General features: G+C 33.5%; 2 protein-coding genes across 4 annotated transcripts in view; one reads left to right on the forward strand and one right to left on the reverse strand.

Moving 5' to 3' along the window:
• On the reverse strand, positions 1-17,788 carry ivd (isovaleryl-CoA dehydrogenase). 3 transcript variants are annotated; one of them, XM_051132924.1, is made up of 13 exons: positions 17,672-17,788; positions 12,603-12,748; positions 9,118-9,207; positions 8,966-9,017; positions 8,692-8,861; positions 7,600-7,693; positions 5,674-5,804; positions 5,409-5,505; positions 5,229-5,322; positions 5,060-5,141; positions 1,391-1,495; positions 1,188-1,260; positions 1-744 (listed from the first exon to the last, which is right to left on the reverse strand). In XM_051132924.1, the coding sequence occupies exons 1-13, from the start codon at positions 17,748-17,750 to the stop codon at positions 611-613; spliced, it is 1,347 nt and encodes a 448-aa protein (XP_050988881.1). In that variant the 5' UTR covers positions 17,751-17,788; the 3' UTR covers positions 1-610. The 3 variants fall into 3 exon arrangements, with proteins under 3 accessions (XP_050988881.1, XP_050988880.1, XP_050988882.1); XM_051132923.1 differs by lacking the exon at positions 17,672-17,788 and adding an exon at positions 15,214-15,343; XM_051132925.1 differs by lacking the exon at positions 17,672-17,788 and adding an exon at positions 12,847-12,915.
• itpka (inositol-trisphosphate 3-kinase A) overlaps positions 15,383-22,360 on the forward strand; it is an 18,387-nt gene continuing 11,409 nt past the window's right edge. The window contains exons 1-2 of the mRNA XM_051132926.1: positions 15,383-16,095; positions 21,775-21,874. Coding sequence (XP_050988883.1) covers positions 15,649-16,095; positions 21,775-21,874 — 547 coding nt within the window. The 5' untranslated portion in view covers positions 15,383-15,648. The remainder of the gene's footprint in view (positions 16,096-21,774; positions 21,875-22,360) is intronic.

Genomic DNA, 22,360 nt, shown 5'->3' on the forward strand with positions numbered 1-22,360 from the left:
TGAAAGGTAGAATACATTTATTCTAAACAATTATTTACTTCAAAAACATGAAGTGATTATTCAGAAAGGCAGGATTCTGAAAACCCAAAGACACGATGGGTCAATACAACAGCTTATTTCAAAAATGTGCTACTTCTTTTGAATCATAAGATTGAACAATCTTAAAATAAAAAGAAATGAAAGAGGAAAAGAATGTCTGAATAAATATCCTCTATAAAGAAACCTTTTTGTTCACATCAAATGGAAATGCTGTACAGGTATCATGTGCCATGTCACATAACAAAGGCTCATGGAAGAAATTAATTGCTCTGGCTGTTTCCATCATCATAAGTATTTTAATTCAGGGAATTTGCATTTTGAATTTTTGAATTCAGTCTGTCCTCTTAAAATGATTACTGCATTAGTTTTTGTATGCTAGATGCCATGTATGTATTATTACAGAACATCATATAAACAGCTTTTGACATCCAAAGAAAACACCAGGAGATAGAGTTTTGCATTACTGTTCTTGAAACTGATTAGCAATTACACTTCACATTGATAAAGGTGTTAAAATCAGGATGCCAGACGTGATACTCAGACACAGATGCTCATTCGGTAAGAGCTGTTTTTATTTGAACATGGCATTGAAGGCTCTGCCAATGACCATCCTTCTAACCTCACTGGTTCCAGCTCCAATCTCATAAAGTTTAGCGTCTCTTAAGAAGCGGCCCATTGGGTAGTCATTAATGTAACCGTTTCCACCTGTGAACAGACGCAAACGTGAGTCAACAAGAACTTGAGTCATAAGACCTGGGCTTATTGAATTAGGAGTTAATTTGCTGACGATTTGACAATTCTGAATTGCTCCATTTCTGAGCTCATCTCAGAGTTGTTGTCATAGCAACAGGACCAATCTAACATTAGCTGTCCAAACTGTTGGATCAATATATAAGCGTTTGCAATCAATCAACACATGAGTGCTTAATTATCTCAGGTAAAACTAATTTGCATGTATGTTCAAAAACCAAAGCATCTATGGCAACCGGTAAATACAAGTTTGACTTGTTTGCCGTTCATCCACCCAGTAATTTCATGCTATGGAAAGAATGAATAAAGGCAGAAGGGTTTGGCCTTGACCTCTCTGTCTTAGGTACGTTGGGAGTTATTTCTTACAGTTTTTGCTGTGCTAACTATTAGGCACTCACCCAAGCATTGAATTCCATCCAAGGCAACTTGAGTCGCATTCTCAGCACAATAAAGGATTACCCCAGCACAGTCCTACAATAACATCACAAATCAATACTGCTACTACATACACTGCAAGCACCGTATGCATCATTTCCAGGCTGATATGTACCAATTTAAAACAAAGCAGTCAAATAACAAAAAGTGGGTATGGAGCTCTTACCTTAGCACTGAAATGGCCTTTATCACAAGCACGGGCAACGTTGTATAAATACTGTCGGCATGAACTAAGCCGTGTGTACATATCAGCCATTTTTCCTTGCATTAGCTAGTCGTTGGGGAAAAATACATTTAAATCATGTTATTGGCAAGGGAACACAACTTTTCATAATTGTACTTAAATACATACATAAAATGATGTTTAAACACTGTTGTTTCAAAGTCCTGATAGAACTCTTCTTTTATTTAATCAAATATACAGCAAATAGTAATACTGTGAAATATTATTACGATTTAAAATATCATTTTTGTATTTTAATTTATTTAAAAAAAAATGTAATTTATTCCTCTTTGCCATTTCTTCCAGGCTTCAGTGTCACATGATCCTTCAGAAATCATTCTAATATGCTGATTTAATGCTCAAGAAAGATTTCTTAACATCACAATTTGAAAAGGCTGTGCAACGGTTTCCACATAAATATTAAGCCGCACTTTTTTTCAGGATTGCCTGATGAATACAAAGCAAAAAACAGCATTTATGTGAAATAGTAACCTTTTGTGAGAATGGAAAAGTCTGTCGTTGTTGATTAGTCCTTGACAAATAAGGATTAGTTCACCCACAGAACAAAAATTTCCTGATAATTTACTCATCCCCCCATGTCATCCAAAATAGTCATGATGTTCTTTCTTCAGCTGAAAAGAAACCAAGATTTTTAAGGGAAACATTCCAGTGGTCTGAAGATAACATTAATGTGTGTTGGCAATGTATGTACACGTCTACCCTATAATGATAAAAATCCATGAAGTGGTTTTTATTAAATTTGTAAAAATAATATCCACTTTTTCAAATCAAGCCGTTCTCAGATGCCTGTTGGTGACGTCACACCAACAGAGGCTGCTCCCACGATAGTTGATTGACATGAGCGTCTTACCTCAGACCTGCCCTAAATCAGCTGTAACAGTCCGATCTTCACTGTTTTCGATGCTGGAGCAGGGATGCAAGTTAGACAAGAATATCTCCGATTGAGAGATTGAGGTGTTGTGTTGCTGGATGTAATAATGAACATAGTGGTCGTCATTTACTCCTGACATCTGAGCCACTGAAGATGCAGTGGATTACGTTTGTTTGTGAAGGGAATGTGCCTCCTGATCTACATAAAAGCATCTATGTTCACGCAAATCATTCATGATCTAGCTTCACCTACAGCAGAATTGAGTATAAGGGTTTTTTTATGATGAGATCACCTTTCCTAATAACGTGCTAGTTAGCAAGTTTCATGGCTAAAGTAAACAATCTCTCCGAGCAGCTCGCCACTCCACAGAGAGAAGAGGGGCGGGGCGAGCAGAGCTCATTTGCATTTAAAAGAACAATCCATCAGAATGAGTTGATTTTTGCAGAGCTCTTTTTGACAAGGTAAAAAGGGTGTTGTTTTACACTACAATTGAGAATTTTTAACCAAAGTATATTATAGACTTTTCATTGAGATCCTAAAGAATCATATCAACTTGAGGAAAATGGGCATCCGATGACCCCTTTAAAGGGCTCCGCATGATCCCAGACAAGGAATTAGGGTCTTATCCAGTGAAACAGTCATTTTCTTAAAAAATAAAAATAAATAAATAAATAAAAATAATTTAAATACTTTTTAACCACAAATGCCCTTCTTGGACTAGTTAGACTTTGCATATTAATCATGTTGGAAAAGTGACGCATGATGCAGGTGGAAGTACAGACCCAGTGTTTACAATGCATAGGTGCAAAGAAAGTCAAACGCCCTTTACAAAAAAAGGTAAAACAACGTCTGACAATTTTTAAGTTGGAGGAGTTGACCTTTCCAACATGACTACATAATGCATGAGTCGTTGACGCAAAACTGGTGCAAGACGAGCATTTCTGGTTTAAATGTATGTACATTTTTATTATTATTTTTTGTTTTTTTAGAAAATGACAGATCGCTTCACTAGATAAGACCCTTATTCCTCGGCTGGGATCATGTAGAGCCCTTTGAAGCTGCATTGAAACTGCAATTTGGACCTTCAACCCGGCCCCATTGAAGTCTACTATATGGAGAAAAATCCTGGAATGTTTTCCTCAAAAACCTTAATTACATTTTGACTGAAGAAAGAAAGGATGACATAAGGGTGAGTAAATGATCAGGAAATTTTTATTTTGAAAGTAAACTACTCCTTTCATTTCTTTCAAATGGTGAAAAACATTCCATTCAAAACCAGTTTTACCTTTATTCAGTATTTTCATTTGTTGGACATTAACGGGTTGTTGAGCAAACATCTGCGTTCATTTTGTCAGCTATTTTTTAAAATCAGTCTTAGACTTAGTCTGGTGTCAAATGTAACTTGTATTTATGTATTCTGTAACTATGCATTTAGTCAACTTGTGCTGTTTCAGTTGCACTGATTGCTCTTAAAACATGCCAGTGCCCTTGTTTTTTCTTGAAATGCACACCAGTAAAAAAAAAATTTCTAAGGCACATTTATAAAAATTACTTAAATGTCTGAATTGAACTATGGCCTAATCCTGGCTTAGCCATGTCTGTGAAACCTGAGCAAATGTCTGAGAATTTTAGTCTAGTTTTAGTCAGTGGAAACTTACACATTTTCATCATATTTTCGTCTTACTGTATAATGGTTAAAATGCTAAAAAAAATATTATTTTGCTCCAATTTAATTGCAATGATTATTTTAATTTGGAAAATAAATTTGTACATTTCATCAGAAGTTGCACTATCACCAGTATGCACAAATCAATAGAATATTGACTTGTATGCATGGTTTATTTTACCTCATCTGGTGTACAGATTTATAACAGGATATCAACTAGAGGCTAAATAAACACGAACGATTTTAGATAGGCTTTAACTCGCCCTGTCTGTTATGAAAACTGGTGTAACAAAAACCTACTCTCAAATAATAAAACAGAGAATTTCCTAATAGTAATTCCAATAATTCCAAATTGCATTAATGTTTCACTTCTAAAACAACAGCAAAAAAGACTGAGGTTGCGTAAACAACCTTACAATCAGCAACCACAATACAGTCGAGATCAATGAAAGAACACAAACTGGCTAAATTACACTTTCATTTAAGCAGAATACCTCATATAGTAACAGTAACGTACTATATGTCAGTGTTTTCTGTGAGAGAGCGTATGATTGGTTGCCAGACCGCATAAAGCAAAAAGCCGGACAAGGAAGCCTACAGATCCGATTAACAGAAAAGCTCTGATTGGGGCATTTGAGCTCATGATATCTGGCACCTTGTATAGCAGTCTGACATGTTTTGGCTCCACTTTTTCAACAAAAATAAAAAAGTTTTGGTAAAGTTTTTGTCTTTTAACTACACTTTAGTTTCATCTTTTTAGTCAACAATATTGCATGTTGATATAGTCTCAGTTATCGTTTAACGACCTTATTAGGGTCTCATTTTAGTCAGGTGAAAAACATCTTTTGTCAAAGATTTCATTAACAAAATTCACACTAGCACACATACAGTGCAACACTTCTAAAGAGTGGGAAACATCTCATATCAAAATAAATGAACTGAGAAATACCATAGCTGAGTGTTTGCTGGCAAACAGTAATTTCATCTAATAGTAGACAAGAATAAAACATATTGAACAAACAAATCCTTGCATATTTTAGAGTGTAAAGCATACCTGGAAGGTGCCGATTTTCTGTCCAAAGGCTTCACGAACATGTAAGTAAGGAATCGCATGGTCAAGCACAGCTTGCATGATGCTGAGGGAATGCATAAAATGGTCAAAAATAACTATTTGACAAATTACATGTCTAAGTATGCTAGAAAATGAACAGAGCAACAATTACCCAACAGGTCCAGCAGACAGGACGAGTCTCTCTAGGTCCAGGCCACTCATCAAAACATACACGCCTTTATTTAACGGGCCCAATATGTTTTCCTCTGAAAGCACAACAGAGCGTCTTAAACTGTTGTTTGGACCGCCAACATATTCAGACTCACAAATATGCATAATAGGCTTCACACACCAGGGACCTTGCAGTCTTCAAAGATGAGTTCACAGGTGTTAGATCCTCTCATTCCCAGTTTATCCAGCTTCTGCGCTGTGCTAAATCCTGGCATGCCCTTCAAGAACACAAGCACAATGACTATGATACGCTTATCTATTGAAGCTGCTGCCTTCCTGATCAACAGATTAAAAATGAAACATTCAATCAGATTCTCAACGCTACGTGTAATATGATTTCAGACTGAACAGTAAACCATAATCAATCATTCAACAGGACATCTAACCTTCTCTACGATGAAAGCAGTGATGCCACGGGCTGCTGCCTCTGGGTCTGTTTTAGCATACACAATCAAAACATCTGCGTCTGGTCCGTTCGTAATCCAGAACTTATTACCGTTTAACACGTAATGATCCCCTTAAAGATGACAGATCAAAGGGAAAAGAAGGTTATAATACAGGCAAACATGCACTGTCAGGTTTTTTCTGGTTAGCAATACACATTTAGCCTTTATGGTACAGTAGATGCCTCAACTACACTACTCTAGGAGCTAGATTATTTAGCCAATTAAAAGCAAATATGTATTTTGATGAAATCCTTTCTTTTTTCCGCAAACAATATACAGGAAAATCACTAATACGTCATTACATTATAGTGACACATTTATTTGAAAGGCCTCGCATTGGTATAAACAAGCATCACAAACCTACATTACAAACACTAATCAGTAGCAATGCACAATATATCAATTACATTTTATTATATTGTTTTTTTTTAATTGGAAGATACTAGAAAATTATCAGCCAATGTTGATTATTTATCTGTTATATATTTATAGTAATAACTGAACAGAGCTGTTTAATCTTTACTAAATGCCAAAATTAATACTTTGCATTGTAATGCTATGATGTCTAAGTGACTGATTTCTGTTTTTAATTGTTTTTTTGTTTTTTTCTTTTTATTTAGACAAAATAGTGTACACTTTTAATGTCAGCCACAACAAAATTATTGGTTTATTAGAATTATTTAAACATTGGTGCATTCCGACTAATAAGATAAATTACTACATACACAACCGTTCAAAAGTTTGGGATCAGTAAGATTTTTAAATGTTTTTGAATGATAAAAATGAAATAAAAATACAGTAAAAGCAGTAATACTGTGAAATATTATTGCAACTTAAAAGAACTGTTTTCTATTTTAATATACTTTCAAATATAATTTATTTCTGTGAAGCAAAGCTGAATTTTTAGCATAATTACTCCAGTCTTCAGGGTCACATGATCCTTCAGAAATCATTCTAATATACTGATTTATAATTAATGCTGGAAACAATTGTGCTGCTTAATATTGGGACCTGTGATATTTTTTTCATTATTTTTTTGATAAATAAAAAGTTAAAAAGAACAGTGTTTATTCAATATAGAAATTTAGTGTTACAATATACACTAATTAATACTTTTATTCAGCAAGGATGTGTTAAATGGATAAAAAAAAAGTGACAGTAGAGACTTACATTGTAAGAAAAGATTTCTATTTTGAACTGTTCTTTTAAACTTTTTATTCCAAGAATCAAAGAAAAAAGTATCTCAGATTCCAGAAAAATATTAAGCAGCACAACAGTTTTAACACTGATAATAAATCAGCATATTAGAATGATTTCTGAAGGATCATGTGAAACTGAAGGCTGAAGTAATGGCTGCTGAAAATTCAGCGCTGCATTACAGGAATAAATTATATTTTAAAGTATATTAAAATTGGACAGTTGAACAGTCTTCAGTGTCACATGATCCTTCAGAAATCATTTTAATATGCTGATTTGCAGCTCATGAAACATTTCTTATTATTATCAATGTTCAAAACACTTGATGCTTTTTGTGAAAACTGTTGTAAATTTTTTAGGGATTCTTTGATAAATAAAACAGTATTTATATGAAATCTTTTATAACATTATTTCCTATCACATTTTACTAACTTCACTTTATATTTCTTAACAAAAGTAATAATTCATTTCAAAATAAAATCCTGACACCAAACTTTTGAATGGTCGTATATATCAAAGGAGAAATATATCTAACAAACCAGCCAATAACATGCATGTATATCTAACCAGTTCTGACATCTCCATGGCACTGAAATAACAGCGCCTATTATAGCAACCGACAGCAGAGACTAACAGAGCAGCACAGAGCGATAACAGAAGGCCAGTCACCTTGTTTTTTCGCTGTCAGTTTCATGGACACCGCATCAGAGCCAGAGTTGGGCTCACTCATGGCCAAGGCACCCACATGTTCCCCTGTAATCAACTGAAGCACAAACATACAATAATTGTGAAAAACAACTGAAACCACAAAAATCCATGAATAACCTAAATGCATTTAATTAGTCTGTGTTTACACTGTGAAAAAACAGTGCGTTTTTCCCTAATGCATCATGTCATGGGTTGGTTTTAGTTAAAGGAGACACTCCTCTTCCAGAACAACAATTTACAAATAATGTACTCACCCCCTTGTCATCCAAGATGTTTGTGTCTTTCTTTCTTCAGTCGTAAAGAAATTATGTTTTTTGAGGAAAACATTTCAGCATTTTTTTTTTTCATATAATGGACTGATATGGTGCCCCGAATTTGAACTTCCAAACTGCAGTTTAACTGCGGCTTCAAACGATCCCAGATGCGGTTGTAAACGATCCCAGCCGAGAAAGAAGGGTCTTATCTAGTGTAACGATCGGTTATTTAAAAAAAAACAAAAAAAAACAAACAATTTATATACTTGTTAATGCCAAACGCTCATCTTGTCTTACTCTGCCTGGACTGTTTTCCTGTTCATGACAGTTAGGGTATGTCGAAAAACTCCCATCTCATGTTCTCCCTCAACCTCAAAATCGTCCTGTATCACTGTTTTACCTTTTTTGTTGAGGGCGTTTGATCTTATTTACATGTTTGCTTTGCAAAGACTGGGTCAGAACTTCTGCAGCAATGTAGGGTGCTTTTGAAATTATTTTTGAACTTGAGGGAGAAAATATGATTGTTTGAAGCCGTATTTAAACTGTATTTTGGAAGTTTAAAATTGGGGCACCATACCGGTCCATTATATGGAGGAAAAATGCAGAAATGTTTTCCTCAAAAAACAATTTCTTTACAACTGAGGACAGAAAGACATGAACATCTTGGATGACAAGAGGGTGAGTACATTATATGTGAATCTTTGTTTTGGAAGTGGACTTCTCCTTTAAGCTAGTTAAATAGAAAATGTAACAGACTGCACTTTCATTCTGCTAAATGAACAAAAGTCTTGACTCACACCTTTGGCATGTACTTTTCTTTCTGTTTCTGATTAGCATGTCGCACCAACTGATTTACACACAAGTTGGAGTGCGCGCCATAGCTGAGAGCAATAGCTCCTGACGCACGGGAGATCTCCTCCATAACAATCACATGATCAAGGTAGCCCAATCCCGTTCCACCGTACTCCACTGCACACATGGATAAAAACATAACTTTATGTTTTCCAAAGACAATCCTATCAGCTTCAGCAGCAGTTTTGTCATTAACTATATTCTTTGAAATATTCTCCAACCTGGGGCAGTAACTCCAAGCAGTCCAAGCTCACCCATCTCCTTCCAAAACTCCTAGTTGGGGGAAAAAAAAAAAAAAGAAGATCAGGATTCATTATTATTCAGGATTATTTCAGAGATACTCCTGAGATACCTGTCATGTACAGGAACTCACCCTCATGCGGGGGAACTCGTTTTTCTTGTCAATCTCATTAGCATAGGGAGTGAGTTTCTCCTGGCAGAATCTCTGGACTGTCTGTCTGAGCTGGTGTTTAAAAGAAAGATGTATGATAAACACAGAGCAGACTGTCCACAAATAATATGAGCTGCCAAAAACCTCAACAAAACAATTCCATGACACTAAATGTACACTTTTAGCATTAAGCCCCTTACAATAATAATAATAATAATAATAATTACAGTGGCAGTAATATCATGATATAGTATTTGCGCAGTAGGATTAAGATATTCCTACACTATGGCAGGGTCAGAAATGAACGAGAGCTTGTGGCAAAAATGCCCTATAAATTAAAGACAAAGGGGCAAAAAATTCCCCTGCACAATTAAACAATGTACTATAGCTTTCGCGATTAAAATGAAATATGAAAATGAATGCCTTATAACCAATCAAACACGTTTCTGTTGAACTTGGGAATGCACTGACCAATCAGAGGTGCTTAGATTAGTCAGTGCTAAAAACACTGGAGCTTTGTTTGAGTGTGCACATTTGCAAATTCCCTCATCATAAACAACACAGTGCAGATACGATGTAAAGTAAAAGACTAATTTTGTAGCATAAAAGATTATAACCAGAGTTCTTGCATACTTGTGTTACTAACATCACGGAGAGACATGTTTGTCTATAAAGCCAGAATATGAACATGCCCAAAATGAAACAAAATGTTTTATATAGTTTTCTATATTGATATTAATAATAATTATTACAATATAAAGAGAAATAATCTACAATTTTGATCTTTGTCATAATATTGCAGCCCTACAATCCTGTTTTTTTTTTACATGTATAATTTAGATACAGTTTTAAAAAGTCTACTGTTACTGAAAAACAAGTAATAAGTAATAAGTACTATATTAAGTTATTTTTGATAATTCACAGAAGCCAAACACAGTTAGTGCTAAAAAAATAAATAAAATAAAAATATATTGAGGTGACTTCATTATAATAAAATGCATTTTTTGTTTTTGTCACATGCTCCTACAGAAATTATTCTAATAATATGCTGATTTGCTGCTCAAGAAATATTACAATATTTACATTACAATATTTAAAATAGATCTGCTGTATTTTTTTACAGGGCTCTTGAGGAACAGCATTTAAAAGAACAGCACGTTTAAAACAGAAACCTTTGTAACATTATAAATGTATTTCTTTTACCTTTTCTGAATATACACTGCCTTTCAAAAGTTTGGGATTAGTACGATTTTTAATGTTTTTTTAAAGAAGTCTCTTAGTCTCAAAAAGTCCATTTATTTGATCAAAAATACAGTAAAAAGTAATATTATGAAATATTATTGCAATTTAAAATAACAGTTTTCTATTTTAATATACTTTAGAACTTTCTAAAAATTTCTGTGATGCAAAGCTGAATTTTCATCAGACATTACTCCAGTCTTCAGTGTCACATGATCCTTCAGAAATCATACTAATATGCTGATTTATAATCTATGCTGGAAACAGTTGTGCTGCTTAATACTTTTTTGGAACCTGTGATTCTTTTTCAGGATTCTTTTAATGAATAAAAAGTTAAACAGCATTTGTTCAAAATAGAAATCTTTTCTAACAATAAGACTTTATGATCACTTTTTTTGCAATTTAACATCCTTGCTGAACAAAAAAGTATAAAAGTATTAAATAAAAAAGTATAATAGAATAAAAATCATAATAAAAAGTATTAATTTGTACATTTATATATATATATATATATATATATATATATATACACACACTACCGTTCAAAAGTTTGGGGTCAGTACATTTTTATTGTTTTTTTTTTTTTTTTTTTTTTTTTAAGAAATTTTTTTATTCAAAGAATTATTAATAATTAAAAGTTTATTAAAAGTTTAATAAATTTTACACTGTTATAAAATATTTATATTTTGAATAAACACTGTACTTTTTAAACTTGTTATTCATGAAAGAATCCTGAAAAAAAAAAATTACAGGTTCCAAAAAATATTTGGCAGCACAACTGTTGATATTATCCAACATTGATCATTCTAATAATAAATCCGCATATTAGAATGATTTCTGAAGGATCATGTGACACTTAAAACTGGAGTAACAGCTGATAAAAAAAAAATCAGCTTTTCATCATAGGAATAAATTCTATTTTAAAGTATGTTAAAATAAAAAACATTATTTTATATTGTAAAAACATTTTGCAATATTACTGTTTTTTTTTTTTTTTTTTTTTTTTTTTTTCAATCAAATAAATGCAGCCTTGATGAGCATAAGAGACTACTTTAAAGACTATTACAAGTCTTACTGACCCCAAACTTTTGAACAGTAGTGTATATATATATATATATATATATATATATATATAAAATAATAATAATAATAATAATAATAATAATAATTAAGCAGCACAACTGTTTTCCACATTTATAATAAACCAGCATATTGATTTCTGACGGATCATTTGATACTGACGACTGGAGTAATGATGCTGAAAATTCAGGAAAAAAAATCTATTTTAAAGTAAACCACTATTTTGAATTGCAATAATATTTTCACAATATTACATTTTATTCTGTATTTTTAATCAAATAAATGCAGCCTTGATAAGCAGACAATTCATCTTTAAAAAAACATAAAAAATCTTATTGATCCTAAACACTTGAAAAGCAGTGTAAGCATTTATTCCTTTAAAAAGTACTAAACTTTAGAGTTTTGAATGTTAGTGTCTATAATCAAATCCACTTTTTATTTTCTTGGGTATTGTAAAGAAATGGGTTATGCCATACACATTTAACCTGGACACCACTGTACAGAACTGGATCATTCATTTATATCAGACTAAGAGGGGCATTTGCCTCCTGATTTCAGAAGACCACCACATGACACTGACACACATCCAAAACACCATTAGAGAGCCAAGTCCAAACTTAAGCACTATGATCAATCGCAGATTTCTATAAGTGGTGTTATGACTTTCCTATTAAAGCTAATAAAGGTTATATAAAATGATCCTGTCCAATCAAAACGCTCCGTCCGCTCACACCCACACAACATGACCATTTAGCACAGGCACCATTTAAAAAAAAAAATCTCAGTGTATCATATATTAAAACCTTAAAAATATGCAACTTTTAAGTTAACTTCTGACTAATTTAAATATTTTAATATCAAGGTTAGATTTGTATTTCGCATTTCGTTTTTCAAGTCAGGTCACGAACATGACAGTAACAGTTTCTTTGCCAGCATGAATGATGCTTTCTTTAAAAATTAACATAACTGCGTGCGTTATACTGATAAATGCCTGGATACTAAACACATACAGTCTGAAGTTCCCAGAATTGTGTCAAAGGTCATCACGTATGCTAGCACAGCAAACTAGCTCATCCCTACCAAAATTAAACAGTGACATTTTACGAGCTTTGGCTCCAAGTTACGTAACCCGCTGGTGTGTGGGATACCTGGATCTGCTCCTCGGTAAGACCGTTCACGACGTCGTCCACTGGAACAGCTCCAGCGCATCCACGACGCGAAACACTGACATATGCCACTCGCTGACAAACGCGCAGTGCTCTTCTGACAGCCAACATTTTGGAAACTGCAGTGACTGCAGAATGAAAGCAGAACACAACTGTGTTGAGTTAATAATGTAATTGCACTCGGACAGGTGATGAGTGCAGGGAAACAGTTCCGAACTTCACTAACATGCTCTGGAAAGAATTGCGTTCTTCTTCTCGTGTTGTGCGCGTGACCTCTACCTGCCACTAGACCTTTACTGCCACCTACTGTGAGGAAGTCCAAACTACAGCACAGTGCTATGACAACCATCACAAAACAATGTAAAAGGGGGCATTAAAATGCTACAATAAAAACTTGTAATTGGTTAACTGTAAGGGGCATTAAAAAACTACTGTAAAAACTTGTAATTGGTTAACTGTACGTTACCTTAACATATACGGTAAAAATAAGTAAAAAACATATTTAATAATCCTTAACTGGAAAGATCCCACTCTGTTAAAAAACAATTGCTTACATTTTACTTCAAAATATTTTCTAGTTTTCTAATGTTTAGAAGCAAAATAGTAACAATTACTTTCTAGCTTCGAGGGGGAAATTACATTATATTTAACAAATCAATGTGGTTAAGGGTAAAATATTGTTGACTACAATGTTTTTGAAATACAGATTGTATGCGTGCATTATAATTTAAGGTGAAATGGCCACTCGGAACTTTCTGATTGTTTTTGTTATTGGTTTTGTACATTGGAATGGTTTATGTTGTTTAGTTTGATGCTTATTTCATTATTTTATGCTGTGTGTTATATGTGTTTTTATGACTTCAGTTACTGCAGGCAATTCTGATGAATTTCAAGTCATCATGTGATCTTTCATTATACAGGTGTTTTATTATACGTAGGCTACATTTTACAGTAACAACACGATCCAAAAGAGTGGTAGTGTTATACACTACCAGTCAAAAGTATTTGAACAGTAAGATTTATAATGTTTTTAAAGAAATCTCTTCTGCTCACCAAGTCTGCATTTATTTGATCTAAAACATAGCAAAAGCAGTAATTTTGTGAAATATTTTTACTATTTAAAATAACCACTTTCTATTTCCATATATTTTAATTTTAGATTTTATTCCTGTAATAAAAGCTACATTTTCAGCATAATTGCTCCGGTTTTCAGTATCACATGATCCTTCAGAAATCATTCTAATATGATTTGGTGTTCAAGAAACATTATTATTATTATCAATATTTAAAACAGTTGAGTACATTTTTTTTTCAGGACTCTTCGTTGATTTTTTTTTGGGGGGGGGAGAAATTATATAAATGAATACATTTATTTAGCAAGGATGCTTTAAAATGATCAAAAGTGATGATAAAGACATTTATAATGTTACAAAAGATTTCTATTTCAGATAAATGCTATTCTTCTGAACTTCCTATTCATCAAGGAAACTTGAAAAAAATCTTGCACAGCTGTTTTCAACATAATAATAATAATAAATGTTTTATGAGCAGCTAATCAAAATATCAGAATGATTTCTGAAGAATCATGTGACTGGAGTAATGATGCTAAAAATCCAGCTTTGAAATCACAGGAATAAATGACATCTTAACATACACTACCTTCAAAAGTTTGGGGTCAGTAAGACTTGTTCTTTAAAGAAGTCTCTTATGCTCATCAAGGCTGCATTTATGTGATTAAAAATATAGAAAAAAAACAGTAATTTTGCAAAATGTTTTTACAATATAAAATAATGTTTTTTATTTTAACATACTTTAAAATAGAATTTATTCCTGTGATGAAAAGCTGAATTTTTATCAGCTGTTACTCCAGTCTAAAGTGTCACATGATCCTTCAGAAATCATTCTAATATGTGGATTTATTATTAGAATGATCAATGTTGGATAATATCAACAGTTGTGCTGCCAAATATTTTTTGGAACCTGTAATTTTTTTTTTCAGGATTCTTTCATGAATAACAAGTTTAAAAAGTACAGTGTTTATTCAAAATATAAATATTTTGTAACAATGTAAATTATTTATTATTAACTTTTAATAAACTTTTAATTATTAACTTAACACATCCTTGGTGAATAAAAGTATTAATTTCTTAAAAAAAAAAAAAAAAAAGAAACAATAAAAATGTACTGACCCCAAACTTTTGAACTTTTGTAGTGTATATTCAAATACAAAACAGATATTTTAAATAGTAAAACTATTTCAAAATTGTACTGTTTTTGCTGTACTTTGGATCAAACAAATGCAGGCTTGGAGAGCAGAAGAGACTTCTTTTAAAAGCATTAAAAATCTTCTGACCGCTAGTGTACAATTCTCACAACCTCAACATTTATGAACGAATTACAGGATTAAAAAGCATACTAAACTTAAATGAGACAGATTAAATAGTATTTAATCTGTTTTTGACATCTATTTTTTGCATCCCCCTCTATTTCCTAATGTGATTTAACATAAATCTGATAATCACTTTGTAACAGGCTAAGGGATGCTTTATAATATTGAAATCACAGCAATTCATGTGACTTTGAACAACTTTACCTTTACTTTGACTACATTTATAAGCCCCCTCTTTAGGTTCAGATGGACAGAGTGAAGGTTTACCTCGACAGCTACGCGAGCGCACAATAAACAGCAGTGTGCTCGAATTCTGCATTGAATAAGGAAATGCGCTATCAAGCAAAAGTCGAGCAAATTAAAAGTCAGGAAGAGCGGGGAAACGTTTCAAACGCGGAAGATGTGTGTTCGCGCAGCTCGAGCGCTGTTTACTGGGGCTCCCTGGCTGTGAATGTACGTCCACGGACTCGCGTCGCCAAGCCAAACAAAGTTATCTGGATGGAGATCGTTTGTTACATAATTTACTGGAAATATAGTGTCTGACAGGCTGGATTAATTTCAGCGGCTCGCCACACTCAGTATCGCAGCGTGTGGCCCCTCGGACAGAGGTGGGATAATCTGAGCCCTCCTGGCACCTCGATGCCCAAACAGAGGCGGAGGTCCCTGAGAGAGGCGGTGTTCTCCCGTTCGTCTCCGGTTTGCGACGGATCAAGGAGAGGTGGAGGAGGAGGAGGAGGAGGCGCAGGAAACTTTTCATCCACAGAGATTTGTGATGATCAAGCACAGATGGCGGAACAGTACAGCGGGCAAGCAGGCTTTCTCTCCGACGCTAACCCGGGGAGAGGGTGCCTAGTGCCGCAGGTGACCATCACGTCTGATGGGGACTCACGGGAGATCACTGAGGAGGATCTGGACGAGGTGGTGAACGGACGGCTGCGCCGTAAACTCTCCAACTCCTCCATCTCCTCCAACGGCTCCTCCACGGCGTTTGACGAGTCGGAGGATGACATCCTCAGCGACAACGAGACCAAAAGCAAAGGCATCGTGACTCTCGAGCATTTCGGGGACTCGGTAGACTCGGGAGAGGTAGGTCATGCAGACATTCACCTACTATAATCAATAAGAAAAGGCAAAAACTACTGTCGCACTTTTTGCGCTTGTGAATATTTTTTTTCAGTCAACATTTCTGATTGTAGCTCTGGCTGCAGAAAGCTATTGTAGATTTCCACCGTTACTGCACAGGAAAAAATTGAGTTCATTAAACAGATGTTGAGCTTTTATGATAACCTGGTGCAATGGTAGATCATGTTATTAGTCTAAACGGGGCATGTTGTCACTTTTGAACCTGACATTTAACATCCTGCAAAAAGCTAAAAAACACAAGAGATTTAATGAAACACCAAAAATATAAACATTGTCTTCGTCAACAATTATTGTAACTAATGCTAAAATATTTATATTTGACTATCTATATTTTAAAGCTAATTATGCGTTTAATTTGGAACAAAAATTATATTTTCCAATCAAAACTAGGGCTTTGACCTAATTACGACAGGTGTTTAAAACCCACATATAAAACCACTTTTAGAGCAACACGTATTTGTGTAAGTGGACTTGACTCAACCTTACTGAGATATAGTTTTTGGGACTTGCATGTGTGACAACAATAAGAAATAGTTATACATATTATGTTTTATGATTAATTTATTATGGTAAATCTGCAAACGCTTGGGGTGAATCATGGGCTCTTCATTCTTACAGAGCTCTTCTTAAAAAAAAAAAAAAAAGGCAGACGATTCGAAACCCGTCATGAGACTAGTAATGAGGAACTGTCTTGTTGTAAAGTTATGAAACTCTTTTTTTATCTGTTCTTGAGTAGCCAATTGGATCTTAGCTCACCTATCGTTGCATCTTGAGGAGTTTCATTTGTACTTATACAGTAACTAAGGTATTAGAAACATTCTGTTTGAAATCTGCAGATCCAGTGACGGCTTTGTGTTAAAGCATTAGTTGTAAAGATCTGATGTGAAGTCATGATTTTGGTATGCCTGTGTGGGTGCCTGTTTGTCTGTACTTGCTTCTAATTGTGAAAGCATGTGTGTTCACTTTGTTGCCAGTTCAAAACTACTGACACAACACATGGCATTTGTGGCTAGATTTGTATCAGGTAGCTCTTGTGTGTTCTTTGTAAAGAAATATTTGGAGTAAGTTGCTAAAAACATAACGGAAATATCTATCCATCCATAGCAGATCAATATGTTTCTCCCTCACTGTTTACAAAGTAGGCTGTTCGGCGTTTTTATCAGAATTGTTTATTTTTTGTTTGCATTGAACGTCTTCAGTGTCGTATGAGTTGAGCAAATATCACAGGCGTGCAGCTTCAATAACCTGGCAGCACTTTAAGTGTTAAAATAACAAGCTCAACAGGCCTAACCACTATGTGCCAAGGTTTTTTTTTTTTTCTTCATATATATATACTCACATGCTGGTAATTTCTGTAACAGAGGTAAATCCAAAGTGATGACTTGTTTACTTTGAAAATATTAAAACTCACTTCAGATAGAGCTAGAAGAATCTGCCAAATGCATGAATGTAAGTGTGAATGTAAATTAAAGGACTATAAAAAGAAGAGCAAATAAAAATGTACAAGCAATATACTTACCACAGTGCTTAATAGATAAATCTATCCAATCATCTGTTTTGTTTCTCACTTCTGTGATTATTCTGAATGGATGTCTCATGTTTTGTGGTCCTCAGGCTCATTCGCAGCCATAGAAGGCTTTCGCTGTCATTGTACTTTAAACATTTTGCCTGGACGCCATGTCTGCGTAGTATCTACTCGTTCTTTTTCGGAAAGTTACACATCTTGCACTGAACGAACTGATCAATGTTCATCTTCCTAGGCCCAATAAAAGTCAAGCTCGATGACACTGTAAAAAGCCATTCAGAGCTTTTAAATTGAACGTCTGAGCCAAGCTATTGCAGACGTCTATTCTGAGAGAGCAAACACGTACAGTGACAAACACTTCATTTTATCAGTCTATATCAAAACATAAACTCATTGCCGTTTGACATTTAAGCAGAAGCCACAGTGTCACAAATAAGTTTCCACCCGCAGTTCGATGGTGGAGCATCTAAGGTCAGTTTTATAAACTCTTGTGATTACAACACATTTGAAATTATTCTTTTTTTGCTGTATACCAAGGTAGTTTTTCAAGTTCTGAAGCACATTTTCACTATAAAAGAGTTTTTTTTGTCTAACTAGTACATAAAAGATACCAAAGATGTCATGTTTAGTTTTTGCCTCTTTAGTCATAAATTCCTTGTTTTTATTACAAATTCAAAATTTTGCTACTAAAATGAAATTTTAGAAAAGAGAAAATAGATGTTTATTGAAGGTCTTATGTTTTCATAGATACATGTCACACTTTTCTAAAACGTGATTGGTAGTTGTTTGAGAGTTGGCACCACTATGTTTGAATTGTTTGCATGACTGTCCAGTTCAATATTTAGTTATGGGTGTGTTAAAAATGTGTGTATGCACAGCTCCACAAAGTGCAGGGCATACCCTTTGGTTTATGGCTTTTCTCAGTATTTATACAGGGGCGTACGCAGTCTGCTTGACTTAAAATATGGTGTGCTCTCTGGATCGTATCCAACCGCCCAAAGCAAAGTTTTAAGTACTACATCCATTTTAAAGGCTCGATAATAATTGCTGCACGCTAAAGAAGGTTTTCCATTCAGCTTTTGTACCTGAAGGTGAATTCAACACATGTTGGCAAACTTCACTCATCAGCACATCAGCAGAGGTGGAACGTAACAATGTTTCTTTCCATATCAAGTGGAAGAACAAACAAAGCACTTCAGCTTCACCCTTAGCATTTCAACACCTGCAGTATCCATGTTTTCTCAAGTTTTTTTTACTTACATTTTGTGTATGCAATTTCTGGAAAATAATTGTGTTTTATTTAAACTTATTTAAATAAGGTTTTAAGGACTTTACTGCCATACAAATGCTAAATGCAGTAATTAGATCAACAAACAAAGAGCACTGTAAGCATTTCTTTTTTATTTTGTACTGCTGTTAAATACATTTCATATTTATTAAGTAACAAAAATACGAGGAAATTGTAGTGATTGGTATTTAAGTAAGGTACAGTACATGATGATGTTAAAGTATAATGATGATCTTTATATCAAAACTAGCAACTTAAAGTTGGCATGAAATTGAAATTCACCATATTTTTTAAATGCATGTTATTGCAATCAAGCAATCAATCAAATATATTTTTTTTTTCAGTTACAATTTTGGCTCCCAAAGTTTCTGAAAACAATATAATCAATATATATAAATAATTATAATACATAATTTATTGCTGTAGTTTTCATCAGCATTTACTTTAATGTTAAGAAAACAAATTTGTAATACCTTTTCATAACTTAAATATATCAATACATACACAAAATTATGTGTATAAATATTACTATTCAAAAGTCTCTTTTTATTTGATCAAAAATACAGCAAACAGTAATATTGTGAAATGTTATTACAATTTAAAATATAATGTTTCTATTTTAAAATGTAATTTATTCTTGTGATTGCAAAGCTGAATTTTTCTCAGCCATATCTCCAGTCTTCAGTGTCACACGATCCTTCAGAAATCATTTTAATATGCTGATTTCATTATCAATTTTGGAAACGGTTGTGCTGCTTAATATTTTTTTTGGAACCTCTGATACTTTTTTCAGGATTATTTAGTTAATAAAAAGTTTAAAAGAACAGCATTTATTCAAAATAGAAATCTTTTCTAACAATATAAGTCTTTACAATCACTTTATTTATCAATTTAACACATCCTTGCTGAATAAAATTATTAATTTCTCTCTCAAAAAAAAAAAAAGAAAAAAAAAACAACCTTTTGACTGGCAGTGTATATTGTTACAAAAGATTTTTATTTGGATTTTTTTTTTTTTTTACTTTTTATTCAGCAAAAAATGTATAAAAATATTCATATCAATTTAATACATCTTTGCTAAAAATGTATTAAATTCTCTCAACAAAAAGAAAGAAAAAAAAAAAAGACTGACCCCAAACTTTTGACTGGTAGTGTATATAGTTACAAGAGATTTCTATATGACATAAATGCTGCTCTTTTTTTAACTTTTTAGTCATCAAATATATATATATATATATAATCCAAAGGTTTGTAAACACCCCTGGAAAAGTGTGGTTTTGGACGATATCAGCATAAATCCTTATGTTTTGGTGCAAATACATTAAAGTAACTTGACATTATCATTAAAGACCAGCAATAATAATTCTCATTTTGATTACATAATAATGGCAATATATTCATGTCAAAGTCAGACATGCCCCTTTGCCAGCTGTGATGCCTGCTTACTGGTTTAAATGTGGCCCAGGTTTTTAAAAGATTTTTGGGTCAGCACACCTTAATATCTTCAACAACTGATTGCCAGTTAAGTTTAGAATACAATGAATTTAGGCCCAGATTATGCAGAGCTGTAATAGCTGCTAATGGTGGATATTTTGATGAATTGAGAATTTAAGTTTTTTCAGTGTATAAACTGTTCATGTAATAAAATATGTTTTTGTAGTTTGTGTTGTCATTATCAGTGCAAAATTATCACAAATTAAAAAGGATTCATGCCAGTATTGTCCCAAACCCTACTTTTCTAGGGCATTTCCAAACATTTGGAGGGCAGTATATATATATATATATATATATATATATGACAGTTTAGACAATTTATTGATCAAAAATACAGGAAAAAATGAAATATTGTGAAATATTATTGCAATTCAAAAATAATGGTTTTCTATTTTAATATACTTTAAAATGTAATTTATTCCTGTGATGCAAAGTTGAAGCAAAATTATATATATATATATATAATTTTTTTCTGTATTTCTGATCAAATAAATTGTCTAAACTGTCTTATATAAAGATGTTTTTTTTACCATAATCGAGCATATCATTGTGAACAAATCATCCATGAATTAATTGTTTGTTTTTTTTTACTTCATAAATTTCATTCAAAATGTCATGGCTCAATTTTCCAGTAAAACAACTTTTACAATCACGACTACAAGGTTATATTTAGAACTGCCTCCATCCAGTCAACAAGCAATAGATAGAGCCAAGTCCTGCCCTGTATTCTTTCTTTTCCACTGATCTGTTTTAATCCATTTTACGTCACAATATAAAAGATAAGATCTGTCGCCACTTCTGTTACATCATGACTGTAACATCAAAATTAAATCAGAATTGACTGATTTGGAAGTGGATACAATTGGATCTCCTGGTACACTGGTTCACCTGGTTCAATTGGAAGTATGTCGCATTATTCAAGTAAAAGGCGTTGTGCCTGTCAATTCACTTTGATTCACAGAGACAGCATGCAATGCAAATGTTACTCCTTAAATCAACAAAAATGTTTTCCAGAATGCTTATTTGAAATGGGCAGCAAACCAGACGTCTATGTTATGGGCTGAAGTGCTAGATTACAGAGCTTCACAGCTCCAACCGAGACCATGTGTGTATGACTCAGTCTCACACACTTAAGGAACATTGTGCAGTGTTTAAAAAACACTGTCAGTTGGTTTTCGGTCACTGGTCATATTTCGTTTATCTCAGACTTATTGTCCGGTGCTCAGGGGTTGACTTTTATTCACAGCAGAGGATTTGAAATACTTAATGCACTTATTTCATAGTCACGGATGATTGTGTTTTCATCTTTTTCCAGCAAATAAATGCCTGGTGGAAACTGAAAACTATTGTCAATTGCCCTTTACTGACCTCACAGCGAAGACGACTGTCCTGGGTTCAGCTAGCAGGCCATAAAGGTAAACCTCCCCCCAAAAATGTAAATTCATGTTTCAGTTCCATATTTACACAGTTTGCACAGTTTCCAGGGTATGGGACGGCAATTTGCAATGTTTGTGACTGTCTTCAGTGTCAATATTTATATTAGAATTTTTTAAAACAAATTATTATTATAATCATTAAATTATTAACCTCAAGTTTTTTTGTGCTAGTTAATTATTTTAAAAAGCAATCATTAAAACCATAACCAAATATATAAACCATCAAATCTGCAGACGACGTGCTGCCCTGGCAAAAACGCCCCTGATTTTAGCCCATGCCTTCTGACTGTTTAATTGTAAACAACACTTTTTTTTAAAAAAATACATGAGGAAGTACAGTCATTTGATACCATTTTAGGGAAGTGGTCATGAGTAGTGTTATGTGATGACACTTGACTCATGCCATATTCACATGGCAAAAACCATGAAGGCGTACGTATAAACTTATTTTCCTCAACACATCTG

The sequence above is a fragment of the Labeo rohita genome, chromosome 17 (genome assembly GCF_022985175.1).
Source record: "Labeo rohita strain BAU-BD-2019 chromosome 17, IGBB_LRoh.1.0, whole genome shotgun sequence".
NCBI lineage: Eukaryota > Metazoa > Chordata > Actinopteri > Cypriniformes > Cyprinidae > Labeo > Labeo rohita.

Bases quoted from the DNA above. Each gene is read 5' to 3' on its own strand.
- ivd (XM_051132923.1), bottom strand. From the start codon at position 15,328: ATGCAGAATTCGAGCACACTGCTGTTTATTGTGCGCTCGCGTAGCTGT. The intron at 5,142-5,228 runs GTAATTGTTGCT...GCATTCCCTCAG, and splicing joins CTGTCTGCTGGACCTGTTGG to CATCATGCAAGCTGTGCTTG. The intron at 745-1,187 runs GTGAGTGCCTAA...GTCTGTTCACAG, and splicing joins GGATGGAATTCAATGCTTGG to GTGGAAACGGTTACATTAAT.